Source organism: Pteropus alecto, unplaced genomic scaffold (genome assembly GCF_000325575.1).
Source record: "Pteropus alecto unplaced genomic scaffold, ASM32557v1 scaffold87, whole genome shotgun sequence".
Taxonomy (NCBI): Eukaryota; Metazoa; Chordata; class Mammalia; order Chiroptera; family Pteropodidae; genus Pteropus; species Pteropus alecto.
In genome coordinates, this window is record NW_006443225.1 from 2,756,709 (window position 1) to 2,776,351 (window position 19,643).

Consider the following 19,643-nt stretch of genomic DNA (forward strand, 5'->3'; position numbering starts at 1 on the left):
GAAATAGAATCTAGTTTTAAAACAATTGTCTCTAGAAATATTTTCCATTATAAAATATAGGCCAGAATTCTCAGTTGTATTTACTGTTATTCAGCATAAATGAAGACCAGAAGCCCAATGTTAAAATAAGGTATTGTTGCTAATATATCCAATCAAGAACTTAAGATGACAAACCATACAATTATGTTACTTGTCAGTGCCAACTGTTGAGATATACATATATACACACGCACACACACACACACGTGAATGTGTATACATGTATAGAGAGACAGACAGACAGACAGACAGAGAAAGACAAAGAGAGACAGAGAGAGAGAATGGTATATACATAAATATAGGGTAAAGCTTTGTTTATAGCCAGGCAACAGAAAGAAATATCACTTGCTGAAATTACTGTTTATTAATGTTGTTTTTTTAAAGCTTTTCAACACAAATTTAACTCTGCATTTTTCAGTTATTAAAAATAACAGCTGTTAACAGCTAAACTGTTTAATATGCTATAAAATAAAGAAAACTTAATGATATATATGCATAATATCCTCAACTGTTAATGATTTCTGAAGTCAGCTACTGTTATTAGTTAACATTTGATCAAATATCATTTAAAGACTGAAGTATTTATTATAAATATGTACTATCTTAAACAAGAGTTATACACATCTCAATTTCCCACAAATAATGTAAAGATTATCTCAGTCACATTAAATTTTAGATTAGACACATACTAACTATATAATGTTGGACATACCAAATATTTGGAATTTTCCTCCCAAGTTGATTGCTTTAGTCGTGTTATGTTTAAATCTGAAGTTGGTAACGTGGGAAGCTGTGACTTTAGTCCAGGTTGCTCTTTGTACCTGGAAAATATTAATGAAAAGGAATTGAGAACTTAAATGCAGTTTAAATATTCAGAAAAATCATTGGACTTGATTTTGTGTGTGTGTGTGTGAGTAAGGATGGGTTACATGTAGGTGTCTATACATACAGCATGGTGGAAAGTTACGTAAGTGTGTTCATATGTACATCTTCAATAATGCTAAGGAAATTACAAAATTAAGACATTATTGGATTGAGATTATGTTGACTAAGTTGGTACAGAATTCCTAGTGACATTTTGTGATGTAAAGAAAACTGTATCTTCCATTAGCATGCTTCCCAAGGCAATAAATAATAAGAATGATCCTAACAGAAAATGAATCAGTCATACAGTAAGAATGGCAAATGTCTTCGAAATGTGTTTACCTCAGAGGAGAGAGTGGAACACATTGACATTTTAGAGCGGGCTTTTCAAAAATGTCTCCAATGAACACTAATAAAAGCTGTGTGTTTAAGCCACTGCTCTCTCATGCTCAGGCCAACTCCATGCTTGATGATGATGCTTCGAAACTTTTTTCCTTCTTAAATTATACTCTTTAGTAATTGTGCTAAATTTTTAACTGTAAATATGGCTTTCTATGAATCCTCCCTGACATCTGTCTGTATAAATATCTAAAAGGAACTGATATTTTTCATTGCTATGAACTTCCTTGGTCACCTATGCCCTCTTCAGAGATGTTTGTCTTTCGTCATCACAGCAAAGTAGAATCCTTAGAAGAAAAGCGTTAGTGAGCCTCCACCTCCAACCTTCACTACTGACTGGGACCCTCATCTGATTCCTTTGATACTCAGAAGTCTAGAAATTGCCTTGTTCCTCAGTAAAGTGGTGATCTTCTTCATCTGCCCCTCTGGAAGATCAGGCAAAGGCCAAATCCAACATGAGCGAAATACTCCTTAGGATAAAATACCTAAAGAAAATGAGAAGGACTGAAGACACAAAATCAACTTCAGTTATTAGGAAAAAATCCAGAACATCAATAACCTTTGTGCACAACAATGTTCCTATAATGAGCCAGGCATGTCTGTGGAACACATTCTCTTATTTAATCCTTATAGCAGCCTGTGAAGGAGGTAGGGTCATCTCTACCTTCAGATAAGAAAACTTGGCTCAGAAGCTAAGTGGCTATAAGTATCAGTAAAGAAAAAATACTTTTAAGTGAGATAAAAATACAGATGCCAAAGAGACAAGACTGCTTAGCCCTTGTCTTCAAGTATACAAAGAGTTATTTTCCAGAAACAGGCCATCAGATGTTTTCCTCTCCCCCAATATCAGAGTAGACATGTGGTTATAATGCAATGTGAAGGATCTGGATTAGGTTAGAAGGGAAGCTCATAACCATGAAATTTTTGTCTCTATACCCAGTAGATTACCACCAAGAACCATTCGAAAGCTAACTTGTGGTGTCACATGGACCAAACTGTCCCCTTCTCGTGACAAGCATTCTAAGCTTCAGACTTCACTGGTGTGAGTTGGACAGAGCACAGTGGAAGTATTTGTCAGATGACTGAGTGAATATGCAAAGGTCCTTAATAGAATAACAAAGAACAGAGGCTGATGTTGCCATCATGTCTGTCCATGACCAAGGGTAGAATTCAGCACCTCTCAGGTTTCTTCTGTCCTTATTATGGGTTCTAGTGAACTCTCATTTCCATTCCTGGTCAAGGAGTCCTCTTTGTATCCTGGGGATCAGTTCCAGACCTGAGACCTCACCTCTAGCATATTATTGTCATTCTCTACCAAAGGGATTATATGTAATCCTTTACAGAAGCTATCTCACTTTTAAAATCCTTCTCTTTTTGAAACTCAAATAAAGCCTAAGGGTGCTCCAAGGCTCTTGTCCTGATAGCCATTAAAACAACAACAACAACAACAACAACAACAACAACAAACTCTATACGAGAGTAAATTTGACAATCTTGCTTTTGTTTCAGGAATGCAATTACTTTTTACTGGAACACAAGCAGTTATTCATGTCCTTCTAAACTTCTATAGAAAAGGAACTCATAGGTTTATTCTTCTATATTTACTTCTCAATTTCCTATGTACTTTACTAAATAAAAAAACATAATGGAAGGTTAGTCTAGCTTCTTTGAACAATCCAACATCTCTTCTCACTTGTTGGAATTGAATGACAAATATTACCCATTGTCCTTTCCTTTCTGCATTGTTGGTTTGTCTCTAGAACAGATGATATTACTGGTTAGTAGAGAGCCGTTCAGGCTCTTTGTCAACATGAACAAAATTTTCTGTTTTGAGAAGGAAATTATTATGAAACCAGATCTCCCTGAAATCAAACCTCTTGCCATTTGTTCTGTGGATGCACAGTGTGGACTGCTGCCAGCTGTCAAATGTTGAACAAAAGCTGAAGACCTGGAGATTTCTCTTAGGGACTACTTTACAATTGGAAGGCAGGTTTCAACACAGCCCCCACAAGGGATAGCAATGCCAGAGAAAAAGAATGTGTCATTAAAATACAAATTTGTGTTTTCATCCCCCATCGACCTTGGGCAATTATTTCTCATCACGTTGTGAGACATAAACGGGGAACATGCGCGACACATAGGACATGTTTACAGCCATACTCATTCATTCTCTTCTATTTCAACCTTTTTTCTAACAGCAGATGAAAGAAAGCCAGTTGTAATTGCAAAGCTTCTTTATTCTCACTATTTTCAAAGCACAAACTTGAGAAAGGTCCATACTCACATTTCTTTATGACTAAGTTATGGTCATAATACTCCTGATGTCTATCACTGCTGATTTAGAGAAAGTAGAAAAATATCCTGATATCTCATAATATTCATAATGGTGCTAATTTAGTTCAATACCATAAACCATTGTGTGCTTCTAACTGGAAGCAGATTTGATATGTTATAGGCTATTTATTTACCTCATGAAAATAACTAACTAAAAAAATACAATTTAAGATCGCTTCCCTCCCCCTCCACCCCCAATTTCAATTCAAAACGCATTCGATGTTCTTGCGTGAACAAAAAATAGTGCTAAATGGTATAGCTCCAATGTGAGCGGGCAAACTCCAGCCTTAGAAGGCCCAGAATGGAAGCCATCATGTAAGCAAATAATCTTAGCACAGTGAGGTACCTGCAGTACTGGAGCCATGTACAAGCTGGGCTCAAGGAATGATTCTTGGTTGGGAGTCAGCAAGGAAGATCTTCTGAGGTGAGATATATCATCAGAGTTTTAAACTACAAATATAAATTTCCTTAATGGAGAAAAGAGAGTAAATCATTCTGAGAAAAAATAACATGAAAGTGCAAACTATAATTCAGGCCAAGGGAACTGTATATACAAAGGTACTTATTATCAGGACACGGGGCTTTCTCCCCTCTGTATCTTTGTGCTTTTATAGTTCCTTTGGCCTAAAGTTCCTGAAATCATATGTATGTTCCAAATTTTTAAAATTCTAAAATCTTTTGTACATTAACTTACTTTACACGCGCGTGCACGTGTGTGTGTGAGAGAGAGAATATATATACACACATGCATTGGGTAACTTTAGAATTTTTAAGTAGTCAGATAAAATTATTCTAAGAATTTTGGCTGTGTGATCAACTTTCTTCAAGCAAAAAGGCAGTTCTGATATTTAGCGATTTACAGGCATTAAATGTGCAGTGGCAGCTCAGGTAGCATCCTTCACCTTCTCTACCGCCATTGCCTTGTGACATAATACAATAGTGGTAAAACAAAATCACCTTTCATTTCTGCCTCAGAATCAGATTTTCAAATTTTATTCATCAAATGAATGAATGAAACAGAACCCAAAGGAAGATATGCAAACCAATTTTACATACATAAGTTAAAACTGTAGCAAAGCGGCATGGGAATGTTGACCTATGATAAACTTGATCCAAGACAATTATAGCAGAGGAAAGCCTTTGCTCACAGTGAGGGGAAATATAATATAAATCCATATTATTTTTAGATGTAATTAAAATTCCAAATGCGGTGAAGAAGAAATTAAAGCAAATTCAGAGAGTGGCCAGGGTGGTCAGGGACAGAAGTCTCTGGGGACTCTGATATTCGAAAGGTTGTGTAGAAAAGATGGATTAAATTCTTTCTATATGGGCCTTAGGGAATGAATCAAATGAGAAGTGCCGTGGGAGAACCAATTTCAGAAATTTACTCTCCATCAGAGCTGGCCTGTACTCAAGGACCAGCATTTGAGAACTCATCAATATCCACAAGGAATGAGAGTATCATATGAAAAGAAACAAGAAAATAGAGTGTTAATTAGATCAAAGACTTGTATCACTTTGCTTTCTTTGTATCCTCTTGTCTTCATCTTTCCAGTGGGAACATTTGGCTTCTTTTTTATGGTGTTAGAAAACAAACACAAGTTTGTCAGAATAAAATGTGATGGCCATTCAGAAATAGCACCTTTCACACCCAATCAGAAACAGCACCTTTCGCACCCAATAAGAAACAGTACTGGCTTTTAGGGATAATTACCAAGCTGGTTCTCATTCTCATATTTTTCCAAACACATTTAGAACATTAACATGTAACAATTAATACTATCACTTTGGAGATTATTTATCAGGAAATTTTCTTTAAGCAGTGAGGTAATTTTATTGTTTTATTTGGTTTCCTTTTTGGAAAGGCTAACAAATAGATGGCTGGATGGTTGGATGAATAGATAGATGATAGATTAGATAGATAGATAGATAGATAGATAGATAGATAGATAGATAGATAGATAAGAGAGAGAGAGCGTGTGTGTGTGTGTGTGTGTGTGTGTGTGTAAGAGATAGAGAGAGAGAGAAAAGAGAGATGATAGGTAGATGATGTTCAAATACTTTGAGTTCTCTGAGATAAGGTGACCCTCACATATCTTTGAGTCTCAAGATGACTTCAGTCTCGGACAGCTGAAAAGAAAAATCTAAAGTTTAGGATATCACTGTTACTTTCTATTTTACTCTTGAAAAAATTAAAACAAATTATTTCTAATAACATCTAACACATATTGACTGCTTACTAGGTAACTTACATACATTATCTCATCTTACTTTTAATTATTTCTTTTTTGTTGTTGCTGTTACAGAAAGAAAATCTAAGCCTTAGAAAATATAATTTCCCAGAGTCCTAGAACTAACAGAGCCAAGACTGAAGTTCTATTACAACTCCAGAACTAAAATTTTAGAACTCTATACCTATTTTTTTCTCAGAAAAAAAAAATCAGAAAAGACAAATACTGTATGTGAAACACTTTAAATAGTCAAATTTGTAGACAGAGAAATGGAAGGATGGTTGCCAAGGGCTGCACGAGAGGGGCATGGGGAGTGTTGCTTCATGGTACAGGGTTTTCTTTTGCAAGATGAAAAGAGTCCCAGAGATGGATGGTGATGATGGTTGCACAACAAAATGAGTGTACTTAACACTACAGAACTACACACTTACAATGGTTATGATGGTAACTTTTATGATACGTGTATTTTGCCACAATTAAAGCAACAATAATCAAATAAAACTCCTCATTCAGGACTTGAAAATAGCTTTTCTTGCCATCCATGGTTCACAGATGTTTGAATTCTGTATGTGCATTATCGGAAGATTTGATTTTGTGCCTTAATATGTGAAACTCTATGAGGCCAGATATTTTATTCCTTGGCAAGAAACTTATCACTAGTATCAAGTTAACTGTGAGCTCCAGGAGCTACAAAAACAAACGTTTCATTGCATCAGAAGCATTCAAGTCCCTATTGGCCACAGACCTGAGAGAACAGTTTGTAGCTTTTTCGCTTGTGGCTGCAGAGTTGAGGAAATGCATAATCTCTCCACAGGTGAAAACTAGGAATAAAATAGCTCAGGGAGGCATTTGTGAGAGCTCTAGTCTTTGTAATGCCATGGAGGTCCTGGATTTAAAACTTCTGTGATAATCACAAGAAAGTAAAGCATTAATTCATTAATTTGTTCAACATGCAAAGGCTATCAGCATTCTTTTCACAATATATCCAAATCTGATGCCTTCTCACCACCAATACTACTGGCAGCTTAAAGCCACCATTGTCTCTCACCCAGATTATTGCAAGTCTTCTAGACAATGTCCCTACTTCTCCCTTGCCCTACTGCCCTCTGTTTTTCATTCAATAACTAATTTTGTTAAAATGCAAGTCAGATTTCTTATTCTTCTGCTCAAAACTCTCCAGTGACTTCTCCTTTCCTTTAGAAAACAATACAAAATTGCAAATATCACATGTGCTCAGTATACTCACTAAATGAATAAAATAACATAAGTTAATTGAATGCCTATTAATAATCAGAAACGAAGCTAGACTTGGGGTACAAAGACAAATGACATTCTTTTCTTGCCAAGAGTTTATACTTTGGGATGTAAAATGAACACATAAATGAATAAACACAAAAATAATGTTATTTTTCCCTGGTCAAAGTCTGAATAAAGATAGTTTGTACACAAATGATGAAATGGCTAATTCTACCTAGATGGGAAAGGAAGGTGAGGAAAAGGTAATAAGTGAGTCATAAAATAGTGGAAATTCCAGGATGGTCAAGGGTGTGGAGATTGCAAGAGAACCATAGAAACTAAGATATGAGATGTGAATTCATAGCCAAAGAGAAGCAAGTGTTTTAATATGGTGAGGACATAAGACATGGAAACGGTAGAGGTCAAAGGTTAGGCTAGAAAGGGTAAATTAAAGGCTTTAAAGATCTATGTTTACATTGTTTGAGTTTATGCACATCTTCTAGGCATTGGGGAATCACCGAGGTTTTTAAGATGAGAGAGAATGGATTCCATTTATGCATCTAGAAGTAATAGGAAAAGCCCATTAGATAGTTCAAAGTTGATTAATAGTAGGAACTAACATTTATTGAATGCCTACTATTAGGTTCCATGCTAAATCCTTTAATTTTATTTTATTCGATTCTTAGATGGACCTACGCAATCAATACTGCTATTCTCCCCCTGTAAAGTAGGAAGTACTAAGGCGGAGAAATGTTAAGCCTAAGGTCATACTCCAGTAGGTTACAGAATCAAAACAGAAACCCAGAGAATCAGACTTTAGAAAAGAGAAGAGAAAAAAAAAAATCAAGGAAATAAAAGTTTCGGAACACAGTCTTTTATGAAATGGAGAGGGATAAGAGCCTAGCCCTCCCCTAGGCCCCTTGCTTAAATGACTGAATGAATGGTGGTGTGGATTACCAGTATAGGAGATGGGACAAATTTAGAAGCTAATAAGATGTTTTGAATATGTTTGTTTTCATATACCTGTGGGAAGTCTAGAAAGCATATGGACATATGGTAAGCAGATGGACATACAGGTTAGGATCTCAGGTAAGGGTTGGAGTGAGAGATTCAGATTTGGAAATCACCAAGCAGGGGAGGAGAAGTCATAGAGTGAACAAAATCAAACAGTGATAAAAGAATATTATTGGTTGAATTGTGTCCCCTTAAAAGATGTTGAAGTCCTAATGCCCTGAGACTGTGAATGTGACCTTACTTGGAAACAGATTAAGATCTTTGCAGATGACCAAGTTAAGATGAGATTGTTACTGCTGGGGTGATGCGAAATCCAGTGTCGCCACAGCAGCATGGGTGTGAAGCGGGGGCAGGTCCTCAGTTCTTCCCCACCAATGTCATAATGAATTACATGTCAGTGAGATTTAGAAGAAGATTTATTAAAAGTACATTTTAGAAGGAGACAGGCCACGCTAAGGAAGGCTGCAGCCCTGTGGAACTTGGAAGGTGAAAAGATAAAAGATAAAAGACGGAGTATGCTCCAAGGGAGGAGCAGGTTTTCAGCAGAGAGAGCTGTAACAGCACAGAAGTGGGAAGGTCTGTATTATATTAGGGCTGTGATAGGTGGTTATAAAGGTGTTCCTGGGTGATTGGTATGTGAGGTCATTTTGTGTGTCATTTGGCTGTTATATAACTCCTTGCATACTGTGCATGCAATTACCCAGAATTCAGTCTGTTATAACTAGAATTATAAACTTCCGGGCATAGGCATGATATTATAATGATGGTATAATGAGGCTGAGGTTATGATGGTCAGAGTAGGGTAGGGTAGTACTTTCTGCGCAAGCGTTTGTGGCTGGTTAAGCCAGCAGATTTTATGGCCTTTGTACCCTAGGATTTGGGTTAATTTATAACCCTAAAGGCGTTGGTATTCCTGGGAGGTCCTTAATGAAAGTCTTCAAAGGAGACTTCTATGGTTACAGAACTGGGCCTTTGCTCCCATTGCCCATCTACCTAACAAGATCATTACAGTAGGTCCTAATCCAATATGACTATGTGTTCATAAAAAGGAAAAATTTGAACACAAACTGACACACACACCGTGTGAAGATAAAAGCAGAGATTGGGTGGTGCATTCATAATCCAAGGAATACCAAAGATTGACAGCAAACCACCAGAAGCTAGGAGAGAGGCATATAATAGAGTCTCCTTCACAGCCTTTAGAAGGAACCAACGCTGCCAAAACCTTGATCTCAGACATCTAGCTTCCAGAACTGGGAGACCATAAATTTCTGTTGTTTAAGCTACCAGTTTGTGGTGCTTTGCTATCGTACCCCTACGAAACTAAAACAAACATGTAGAGAGGTAACTGCATGGAAGAGTGGGTGATTATTGGTGATGACTGAATAGACACCATCAGTTCAAAAACACATTTGCCAGTTAAAGAAACAAAAAAGGCTGTTCCAAGAAAAAAAATGAGTTTGTGAAAAAAGACAGAAGTATAAAAAAGGATATACCAGCAGTTTACACTAAGCTAATCACAAGCTGCAGCTGTGGAGTGATGAGAGAACCCAGTGATCTGTTCATGAAAGTCCCTGAAAACTGCACTATATAGCACACTTCATCATATAGTTGATAAAGAGTAATCAAAGACTCAAAGGAATGATTAAAACTGATTGGTGTTTTAAAATGTTACTGTTCTATAAATATAGTGGCAGTGATCTCATAGTTTTTGAATCTACCAAAATTATTCTATTAAAATAGTCAAAGCAAAACTGAAGCATCATGGACAACACCTGTAACAAAACTCAGAGCCGAAATACTCCCATAATTACCTAGGGACAATTTAGTGACAGCTTATAAGGGTCATGTGACATTAGCAACCATTCAAGAAGAGGCAGAAGGAAAGCCTTGAGAACAGGAAAATCTCAAAATTCCCAACAGGTACTTACTGGAAAGTGCAGTGGTCCAATCTTAGAGGAGCAAGAATGACTAGAAGTGTATTCTCAATGATCCAATGCAACAGGGAATTCAAGAGCACTGTAACACAATAAGAGCTGATGCTATCGAGTGGTCTCATTGCTAACAAACTGAAGAGCCTTCCGCAAGAATCCACACTGAGGAAAATCTGCTGAGAACAGATTTCAAACTGAGCAGGTCAGGGACAACCACAAGTGATGAAAGAGGAGGTCCAAATTAAAGGGAATGAGAAGGGAAACAGAGGAATCTGATCTCACAGTTAATAAGTGATATTGTTTTTAATCATTTTATTAGAACAACAGAGGAATGAACTCTGGAACTATGACACCGGTAAACCTATCTTAACCCACTTATGCCTCCTAAAAGTACATTAAAACTAAATTAATAATTTTTAAAACTTAGTAACAAGATAAATATCATAATTATTAATAGAGAAAAGAGAATAAGAAAAATAGTGATGTTACTACAGACAATGAAAGCATGCCAGAAAAACATATGTAGATAACATAAAAAACATAAGCAAACATTTCAAAATGAGGTAAAAGAAATTAAGAGAATTAGAAAAGCTGTAAAATAAAAATATAAATTAGAATTAGAAAAATCAGAAAAGAACGAGTAGAACATGTAATATTTAGCAATATGATATAACAATATAGAATTCTAATTTTTTTTAAAAATTAGCTCAGAAATGAAAACTCAACTAGAAGGGTGTGACACTATTCAAACACCATAGTTAGAAGGTGAATAGAAGATAAAAAAGAAGAAAAATTTTTATATCAAAATTAATTTGAGATTAAAGTATTCAGAGAAGCTGATAGAGATGGAAAATAAAGAAGACATGACATATATAAATAGGAGATCCCTATTTATTTTTGTAAAGAGTAAGGAAATCAAAGCAATGGACTAGAAAAAAAATACTAAATACCGTAGTTTGAGAAAACTTGAAATGACGTAATGAAGAAGCATACCATATTCCTGAGAAATTGGATGCAGAACAGCCAATATCAAGATAACATTCTAAAGAACTATAGGTCTTTAAAAATAAACAAGATATTTTTTGGATATTCAAGCAAAAAAGAGGAAGAATATCAGATTTTTATCAGACATTTTCATGAGGACACTTTATGCTAGTAAGCAATGAAGTAACAGATTTAATATGTTCCAATAAATAAATTGCAGATTTTGAATCTTGCATGGCATGCGCATGGATTTTACAGCCATCCAACTGAACTCTCCAGTGTGAACTTTCCAGCGCGAAGGCTTTTCTGCTCTTGCATGTCTTGCTATATATCCCTACTATCCTCCCTGATGGCATTTGAGAGTTTCTGTATTGGGTAGGTGCAGTTCTTTTACAAATTTTTGAAATGGGCACTGATCGTCATTGGATATTGTGAGACTGCATAACAAAAGGAACTTTATCCTCACCTAAGGCAAGATTAATAACCACATACTAAATATGCAAGAACTCTGAGAACAGTGTCCCTATGCAACTTTTTAAAAGGAGAACAAGTTTCCGACAACTAAACATATTGTACATATATTGACATAAGGGCTGCAGAAGTAATCTAGTCAATAAAATAATAAAGGATGACAGATTCGGAATATCAGTATTTTTCAACCCCTAAAGAATGAGTGAATCTAGGAAATGATCATCAGTGAATGATGACATCATAGAACATTAGTGCCTCCTCAGGAAAATACTCAACATCACTTGCTAAAAATGATCAAATGCGAATCTGATCGCAATTTTAACACAAACGACACAATTGAAGAAAACACAAAGAACAAATATATTGACCACACCACATGAGTAAAATCATTAAAATCAAGACAATGAAAAATATGCAAGAAATAGAAAAGAAATGGATGAGGAATTCATGGTGTAAAAAAGACTTAAGATACATATCAAATAATTACCACATATAGGCCTTGTTTGGATCATATTTTAAACCAACTATAAAAAAATATGATAAAGGAAAATATGAACACCGAGTATTTGATAATATTAATAAACTATCCTTATTTATAAGTGTAATAATGATATCGTACTTGTGTTTGTAAATTATTTTAATAAAATATTTACAGATGAATGATATGAAGCCTCGGATTTGTTTTAAAATAATCTAGTGTCAGGGAATAAGTGAGATAGAAATGAAAAAAGATTGTCAGTGTATTGATAATCTGGGGGAAAGGTATAATGGATTTAATACACTATTTTTTTCTCCTTTTGCATGTATTTGAAATTTCCAATCAGTTTCTTTAAATACATCAGGAAGGTTTACAAACAATACATTCTAGTACCTTATACTTGCATCATGACCTAGGAGAAACCCATCTCCTGAATACTGCTAAGCACATAGAAAAACTGACAAGTATGTGTGTAGATTTTCAAAGTAGCAAATCCCTTCTACACCTGAGTCTCCAACACATTTCACCTCAACCCTTTATATTAGAATTCAATGACTGTCATTAATGAGGACCGAAATTGCGGTGACTTCTCAAAGTGAACATTTAAGAATGGGGAAACTCTTAAACAGTTAACTTTGGGCCTTAAATTATAAGCCACTAGGGTAATTGTTTCTTGTGTGCGCTTGCATATGGTAGCTTGCAGAAAAGAAAAACAGCCCTGGTGTTTGAATTACAAATTATCACTCATCTCTTTTTTATTCTCCATGTTTTCTTTCTAGATATTTCCACACAATATACTTAGGTATTCGAAGCCGACAGAGTGGGGAGAATGACAGATGGAGGTTTTATTGGAAAATGGTGTATGAGTATGCAGATGTGAGTATGCTGCATTTGCTAGCCACCTTTCTGGAAAGTGCTCCACAGCTGGTCCTGCAGCTCTGCATTATCGTACAGACTCATAGCTTACAGGCCCTCCAAGGTAAGGGCTTGCAATTTGGTTTCTGAATTTGGGGAAAGACTGACTGGCTACTTTTGTCACATCCAAGGAACTGTTCTAATACCCTTTGCTGACACAGGCCATGGGGTTCTCTGTTACATGTCAGCTATTTTTGGCACATGAATTTGTGAATGATGCATATTTTCTTCTTTACCATCGCTTGTCAGGACTAATTTATAAAAAGACAATTCTTTTTTGTTCTCAAGCAGCCTTCTGGGTAGGAAAAAGTGTTTATGATTTTATACTTGGTCAATATGAGAATAGAGTCAATTGAGGCTTTCTAGTTGGTATGCTAATTTCCAAAAATTTGAAAAAAAAAAGCTATAGCATGTTCTCTCTCTCATACACACACACACACACACACACACACACACACACACACACACACACACATGAATAGTAGGGTAATTTCTACCATTTCCTTTTGACATTAAGAAACAGAGAGAGAGAGAGAGAGATTAAAAGAAAATAGTAGGGATTATCTTAATATTTAAAAAAAGAAGGTCGCATGAAAACAATTTTAATATTTAACAATATATTGTTTATATACTACTGAGATTTATAAAACAAATATTATTATCAGATTAATATTTCTATGTATTGCTATCTTGTTTGATAATCTCGTCAGTAAGACCATTCCATTTTTAATAGATCTTCCCTGATGTTTCCTTAGGGTCTGCTCTCAAACCTTTTCTAGAAGCAAGAAGAAGATTAAACAGACCAGTGAATAGATAGGTGAATAAATGGGTAGATGGATGATAAACAGGTAGCCATTTTCTAAATAAAGAATTTCCTGGTAATTTGACAATCCTGTAACTAAACAGATGTCATTAAACAGTCAGTGTATTATAATGTGTTCATTTTGTTTCAATCTCAGCAGAGCCTTGCTGTGACTTCCTCTGTGTGTACACACATTGCTGTTATGTTCTGAGCCATGTTCTAACTTGAGACTTGATCTTGTTGGTCTGGGGAATCCTTATAATGTCTCTATAATTTTTATTCGAAGGAACACATTAGCTTAGGCTGAGTGCTTTAACTGGATGCTGGGGAGGGAGAAATATTATAAGATTGATGGTGGATGCTCTGGTAGCCAGTGACCCATTTATTTATGAATTCCTGGCCCAACCCTGGCTTCAAGCTAAAATAGCTTTGGTCCAAGAAATTTGAGCAAAGGGTCAAAGAGATCCATGGGGTGTGATTTTCAAATGTTAGAGGAGCAGAGTCGAAGAAAGCCGAAGTGGGGCATTTGAACAGAAACAGAAGAGAAGAGCTTGAAGAAGGCAAGGCATATAAATTAGCTGCGGGCGACTATGTTTAGTGGGAAAAGTTACATAGGGAAATACTGGCTTTGATTATCTCACTTTTTTGCTGTGAGACCTTGTGCAAGTCACTTAATCTTTGTCAAATGTAAAGGCCACAAACCAAACTAGATGATCTCCAAATTCCTTGACAGCTCTATTTCGTCCTTACCTCAATGTCTGCCCAGGAAACTTATAGAGCAGACATATGCATTAGGAAATGGTCTGTAAATGAGCATACAAGTCGAAAGGCAACATCAAACAAAATCTCTGTCAAAGACTCTAGTACTCATTTCCAGAACAGTTACACAAGGAAAACTCTTTAGAAAAGGAAAATCCCAGCAAAAATGTGGAGAGTTGCAAGCCACCTTCCTCTGGCACAAGATTACTGAGCATCTCCTTTAGTTTTCTAAAAGATTTAGAAAACCATAGTAAGGTTTTACCCTAAGGATGATGGAGATAGAGGAGGAAACGTGAGAGAAAGTATAAGAACATGAGATCACTTTTTCAGTTTGAGAGTTTTAAGTAAAGTTTTATAGGAAAAAAAAAAGACAAGCTTTAGTCTTTTTTAGATTACTCATCCTAAACATGGGAATCACAATTTATGTTTCTTAGAGTTGTGGCTGTTCCCTGACACCGGTGTCTCCAAATATCTATGACCCTCACATTTACATCAGGTTTGCTACAGACTTGGGTAGCCAGATCCTATCCTTGGCCAAGGCAAGCCTTGCTGTCAGAACCAGAAAGCCGTAGAGAAAACACATTCTGTGTCACTCCCATTGTGGTCAGACGGGTTGGTATAAAGATCAACTAGGATCAATGCAAGTCATGCAGCACGAGATGAGGAGTGAGCCAGCTGGGCTAATCTTATTGCTGCCATTTAATAACAAGGAAGGTGGACAGAAAGTTGTGTTAGAAACCAAAGAGAAGAAATACCTGCCAGTAAACAACAACCACACAACCTCCCAGCAAATGAAAACTGGCTCAGGCAACGCTTTCTTTCTAAATCCTTTTGCAATTTGAAAAGAAACCCATCTTCAGAAAGGCTTCTAAATTCAACCCTCCTCTTGATAGTTGATCCCACTGACAAAGGCATCAGCTTATAAATTAAATTGATGTGAATTCCAAGAACAGAGCTTTTCTCCTCTAAGATAAGAAAAATAAATGTGGTAGAACCTAGTCTGACATATATTTTCATATGTGTTTATGACAAAAGATTCTTGGGTTTTATATGTAAAAACACAACTTTCTGTAATGAATGCAAATAATCAATGGCATGAAACCTGTGAAATATTTGCAAACAGCTCTGAATTTAAATCTTTAAGATATTTTTATTTAGCAAGTAGAGAGTGGTCCTAAGTCTGCAAGTTATTTCCATGTATGACTATGTCTAAAATTATTTAACCATCTTCAACCATCTACTACTCCCTGGAGGACACTTTTTGAAAACTAGTAAGAAAATCAGACAAGAAATAAGACATTTAAAATCTGATGCTTAAAAATTATATTCTCCTTAAAGAAGTTGACATAGCCTTGAAAAACAAACAAACCAAAAAAACACCGTTAGCTGTGAAAATCCTTCCCCAGGACCACAGCCCAGCACACCCTGTAACCTTCACAGTGAGTGTGTGAACCGTCGCCAGGCTGCATGCAGCAGCCACCTGGCTCAAATGGCTATGTGTGCAGCCCATTCAAGGGAGTCTTCATGGAGAAATGCTTCCTTCTAGAGAGACCATGCAGGTAAAACAAACAAACAAACAAACAAAAATCAAAACTTCTCCTGATAGAGAGTGGGCGTCAATCTACCAATCCAAACATTTTCACTTTTTCTAATGGCTTTAGTTCATTTCCAATCTCCACCTTTACTTATCGTTATTGGAAAACCTCATTCAACACTCTATAAGTGTATTTGGCTGTCATGTGCTGAGTGAATTATGAAAAAAATGCCTTCCCACAGGTCATGTGCCCAGGAAGGCTTTGCTGAGCAGCAAAAACACCTACACCTGCTTCTATTCTGATTTCTTCATCCTGTAAAAACCCCATGCATTGCCCCTTTTGCCAACAATTTACCATAAATACTTTATAAAAGAAATGAAAGAGCTGAAAGAAGTTGCTAATTATTTTTTTCTTGTCTCACACCTCATGAGACTACTGGGGAGGTCAGAAGTTAGGGGGTTGTCCTCATACATATAGCAAACACTGTCCCCAGCTAACTAGGGTAACAAGGACTCCTCCAAGTGTGAAAACCATCTCATCTGTCATATTCTGATTAGACTTTCAAGACCTAAATCACTGTATTTTGAGTTGCTCAACTTCATAGTAAAGCAGGTAGAGCCAAGCCCAGCTACCTTTCCATGTGGCTTGGATTAGAGGAGAGACCCAGACACCTTCAGGCCCAAGTCCTTCCTCTTCTGGCAAAATGCCTCATCTCCACATGAGCCTGGCTCCACCTCCGATTTCTTAAGGGAAGGAGAATCGCAGGCGAGAGTGCCAGTCTGTGAGCGGGACGCAGTTCCACATCCCTTTAGATCTGTCTGCCTTACAGTTGCTATTTTCGTTAGTTAATTAACACATTTATTGACTGTCTATTGTGTGCATGATGGTGTGTGAAGCTTTGCAAAATTTGTCCTAAAAAATGTTCACTTTTTATTAAAAGTTTATGTGACATTATAAACAATGTGACAAAACATATTTAGAAACACCTAATTTATCTGTGTGTATTCCAGAATGAGCTGTTCTATTTCCTAGGTGCAATAATATAAAATGAGAGAAGCCATTAGGGTGTATCTGGCTCACCCTCCCCCACAAAGGAGCCGCACAACCTCTGCTTGAACAGTTCATTATGTGGCAGTTCTGAATGAATTACAGCCTCTGTGTTGGAAAGGACCTTAAATGGCATCTAGCCCATCACTCTACCTGACACTTGAGTCTCTGATCAATTCCCCCTTCACGCCCCACATTCAACAGCAGGGTCCATCACCTCACTGAGAAGGCTACTCATTATAAGACAGATACGGTAAAAGCACTCCCAAAAATATCGTATTTTTCACACTTCCACATATTTGGAATTTTTTAATATTAACTTTTTATTCTCTATTACACTTGCTATTGAAGATAAAATAGAAAACACAAATGTGCACAAAGGAGAAAATAAAAATTACTTTCCTGCCACACAGAAATAATAAAAATATTGCCACTGAGAAATAGTTAGGGATTATATTTTATTGCTTACTTTTAAAACATTTTTCATGTTTAAATATATATTATGTTAAAATAGAATTAAAATAGCAATACTATATTGTACCCTTTTTTGAAAACATGACATGAACATACATCTATGACAATATATATAATTCTATATCATTTCTAAAGACTGCATAATATACTAACATAAATTATCCTTTTCCATTAAGTCCTGTTTTTTTAATCATAAGTCATCATCGATGTTTTCCAAAATAAGTAATCATATAATAAACACATTATGAACTAAATCTTTGTAGATAGCATTGATCATTTTTCAAAGATAAATACCATTTTTCAAAGATAAATTTGACTTTTAATACATAATGTCAAATTGGCAATTTTAAAGTAGAAGAATTCTGCAATGTCCCATGTTTCTGGTCCCAATGCACAGGAAGTCAAGTCAGGGCAATAAATGTGGCAAGGACTGAGATCAGGGCAAATCTCTTGAGATTTGAGAAAAAAAAACTCTTAAAAGTACACATAAGTATATAAAGGGCTTAATTTCAAGAAGCGCCCTAATTTTTACTTCCCTTGTAACCACCTTTACAAACTTTATTATATCTATTCTATTAAGCAGCAGCAGTTCACTACTGATGAAACAAAATCTAAGAACAGCTTCACCAGAGACTTATGATTTGAACCAAAACGTAAGGAAAGCAAAATTAAGCTCCTCAAAACTCTTGACAAAAATCTGACCATAGAAAACTTGCAAAGGGCTAAAATAAACTATTCAAAAATTATGAAACATCAGCCTCTGCATTGATTAGTTGTGATTTCTTTTGGCTTAATAAATATATTAAATTTATGTGATAACATTTAGTGCAAATCCCTGCAGGAGATGAAAGAAAGAACTCGTCCTCCCTCCCAGGTGCTGACAAATTCAGTAGAGGCTAAGCAAACGAGGGTGATGCTAGCGATGATGCTAGCACTCAAAAGCTATTACACATTCTTTCCTAGCAGCATGGAACCACCATACTTGGCACATAGTAGGCAATCAATGGATATTTATTGAATGCAAAGATGGATGAATGCCAGTGATACGACAAAGCCCTATGCTAAGGTGATTAATACAAGATCAAATGGCATATCCCCTGCTCTCAAAGAATTCAATCTAATGGAAAAGAAAGACCGAAAAAAAAAATGTTATGTCAATTGCTTTGTCCTATTGGTAGCCAGCCATGTTAAGTTCCTTTGGTGACACAAAATGATCTCTTATGGAAAATAATACAGAGGAAGAGAGGAAGTAGAAATGCCATGGATTTCGAAGGAGTAGGATGTCAGGGAATGTTGGAAGAATCAAGGAAGTTTTCATAAAAAGGGTAGCCTTTGAGCTGGGTCATCCTAACATTTTGTCATGTAGTATAAGGAAAAGAGCAATATGAACCAAGCCAGAAAGAGGAGGCCATTTGTTAGGTCTGTTCAGCATGGTAGTGATAATAGTTTCCTCAAAGCAATGGGATTGTTGGTATTATTTATAGCACATAATTGGATTTATTCCTCACACTTGAAAGATCTCTCTAATATAGGGTAAATATTTGCATATACACTTTTAAAGAAGCACAGCCTATTTTTCTGTATTTCTTACTTTTCGGCCTGTGTTTTTACATTTTTCCGTACTTGGGATTATCAATTAATAAATCAATAAAATAGTAAACCACAAGTCTGTTTAATCAACACATAAATGGAGTTGAGTTTTAAAAACTCATCACCATTAATAACTTTGTAAGGAGAGACTTACAAAATTGACATGGTGTGTTGGCCACATTGCTCCACTCTATTAAAAACTATTGGCAGAATAAGCAATGAAGTGTCGTGGGGTAATGATATTATTGATCTCTTTATTTCATATTCAATAGCCTCTGAGTTGTGGTATCACCCCAAGTTATACTTAGAAGAACAGAGAGAGGCTTCATTTGCTTATCATTGATTCAAGTGCTTGAAATCAACTCTGTATGGTAGATCAGCTCTCAGCACAGCTGTGAATAGTTTTGAATTTGAATCATTTCGAACATAATATGAAATAAGGGCCTGACTATTTTTAGGTTCTACTTAATTATCTCCAATAATCAAGCACAAATCTTAGTACTTTTCCACTCGTTATTCCTTCTTTCTCTCTCTTTC

At 36.0% G+C, this 19,643-nt stretch overlaps 1 protein-coding gene across 1 annotated transcript in view; it reads left to right on the forward strand.

Moving 5' to 3' along the window:
* XKR4 (XK related 4) overlaps window positions 1-19,643 on the forward strand; it is a 386,852-nt gene that overhangs the window by 236,074 nt on the left and 131,135 nt on the right. The window contains exon 3 of the mRNA XM_025041199.1: window positions 12,764-12,963. Within this exon, the coding sequence (XP_024896967.1) occupies window positions 12,764-12,963 (200 nt within the window). The remainder of the gene's footprint in view (window positions 1-12,763; window positions 12,964-19,643) is intronic.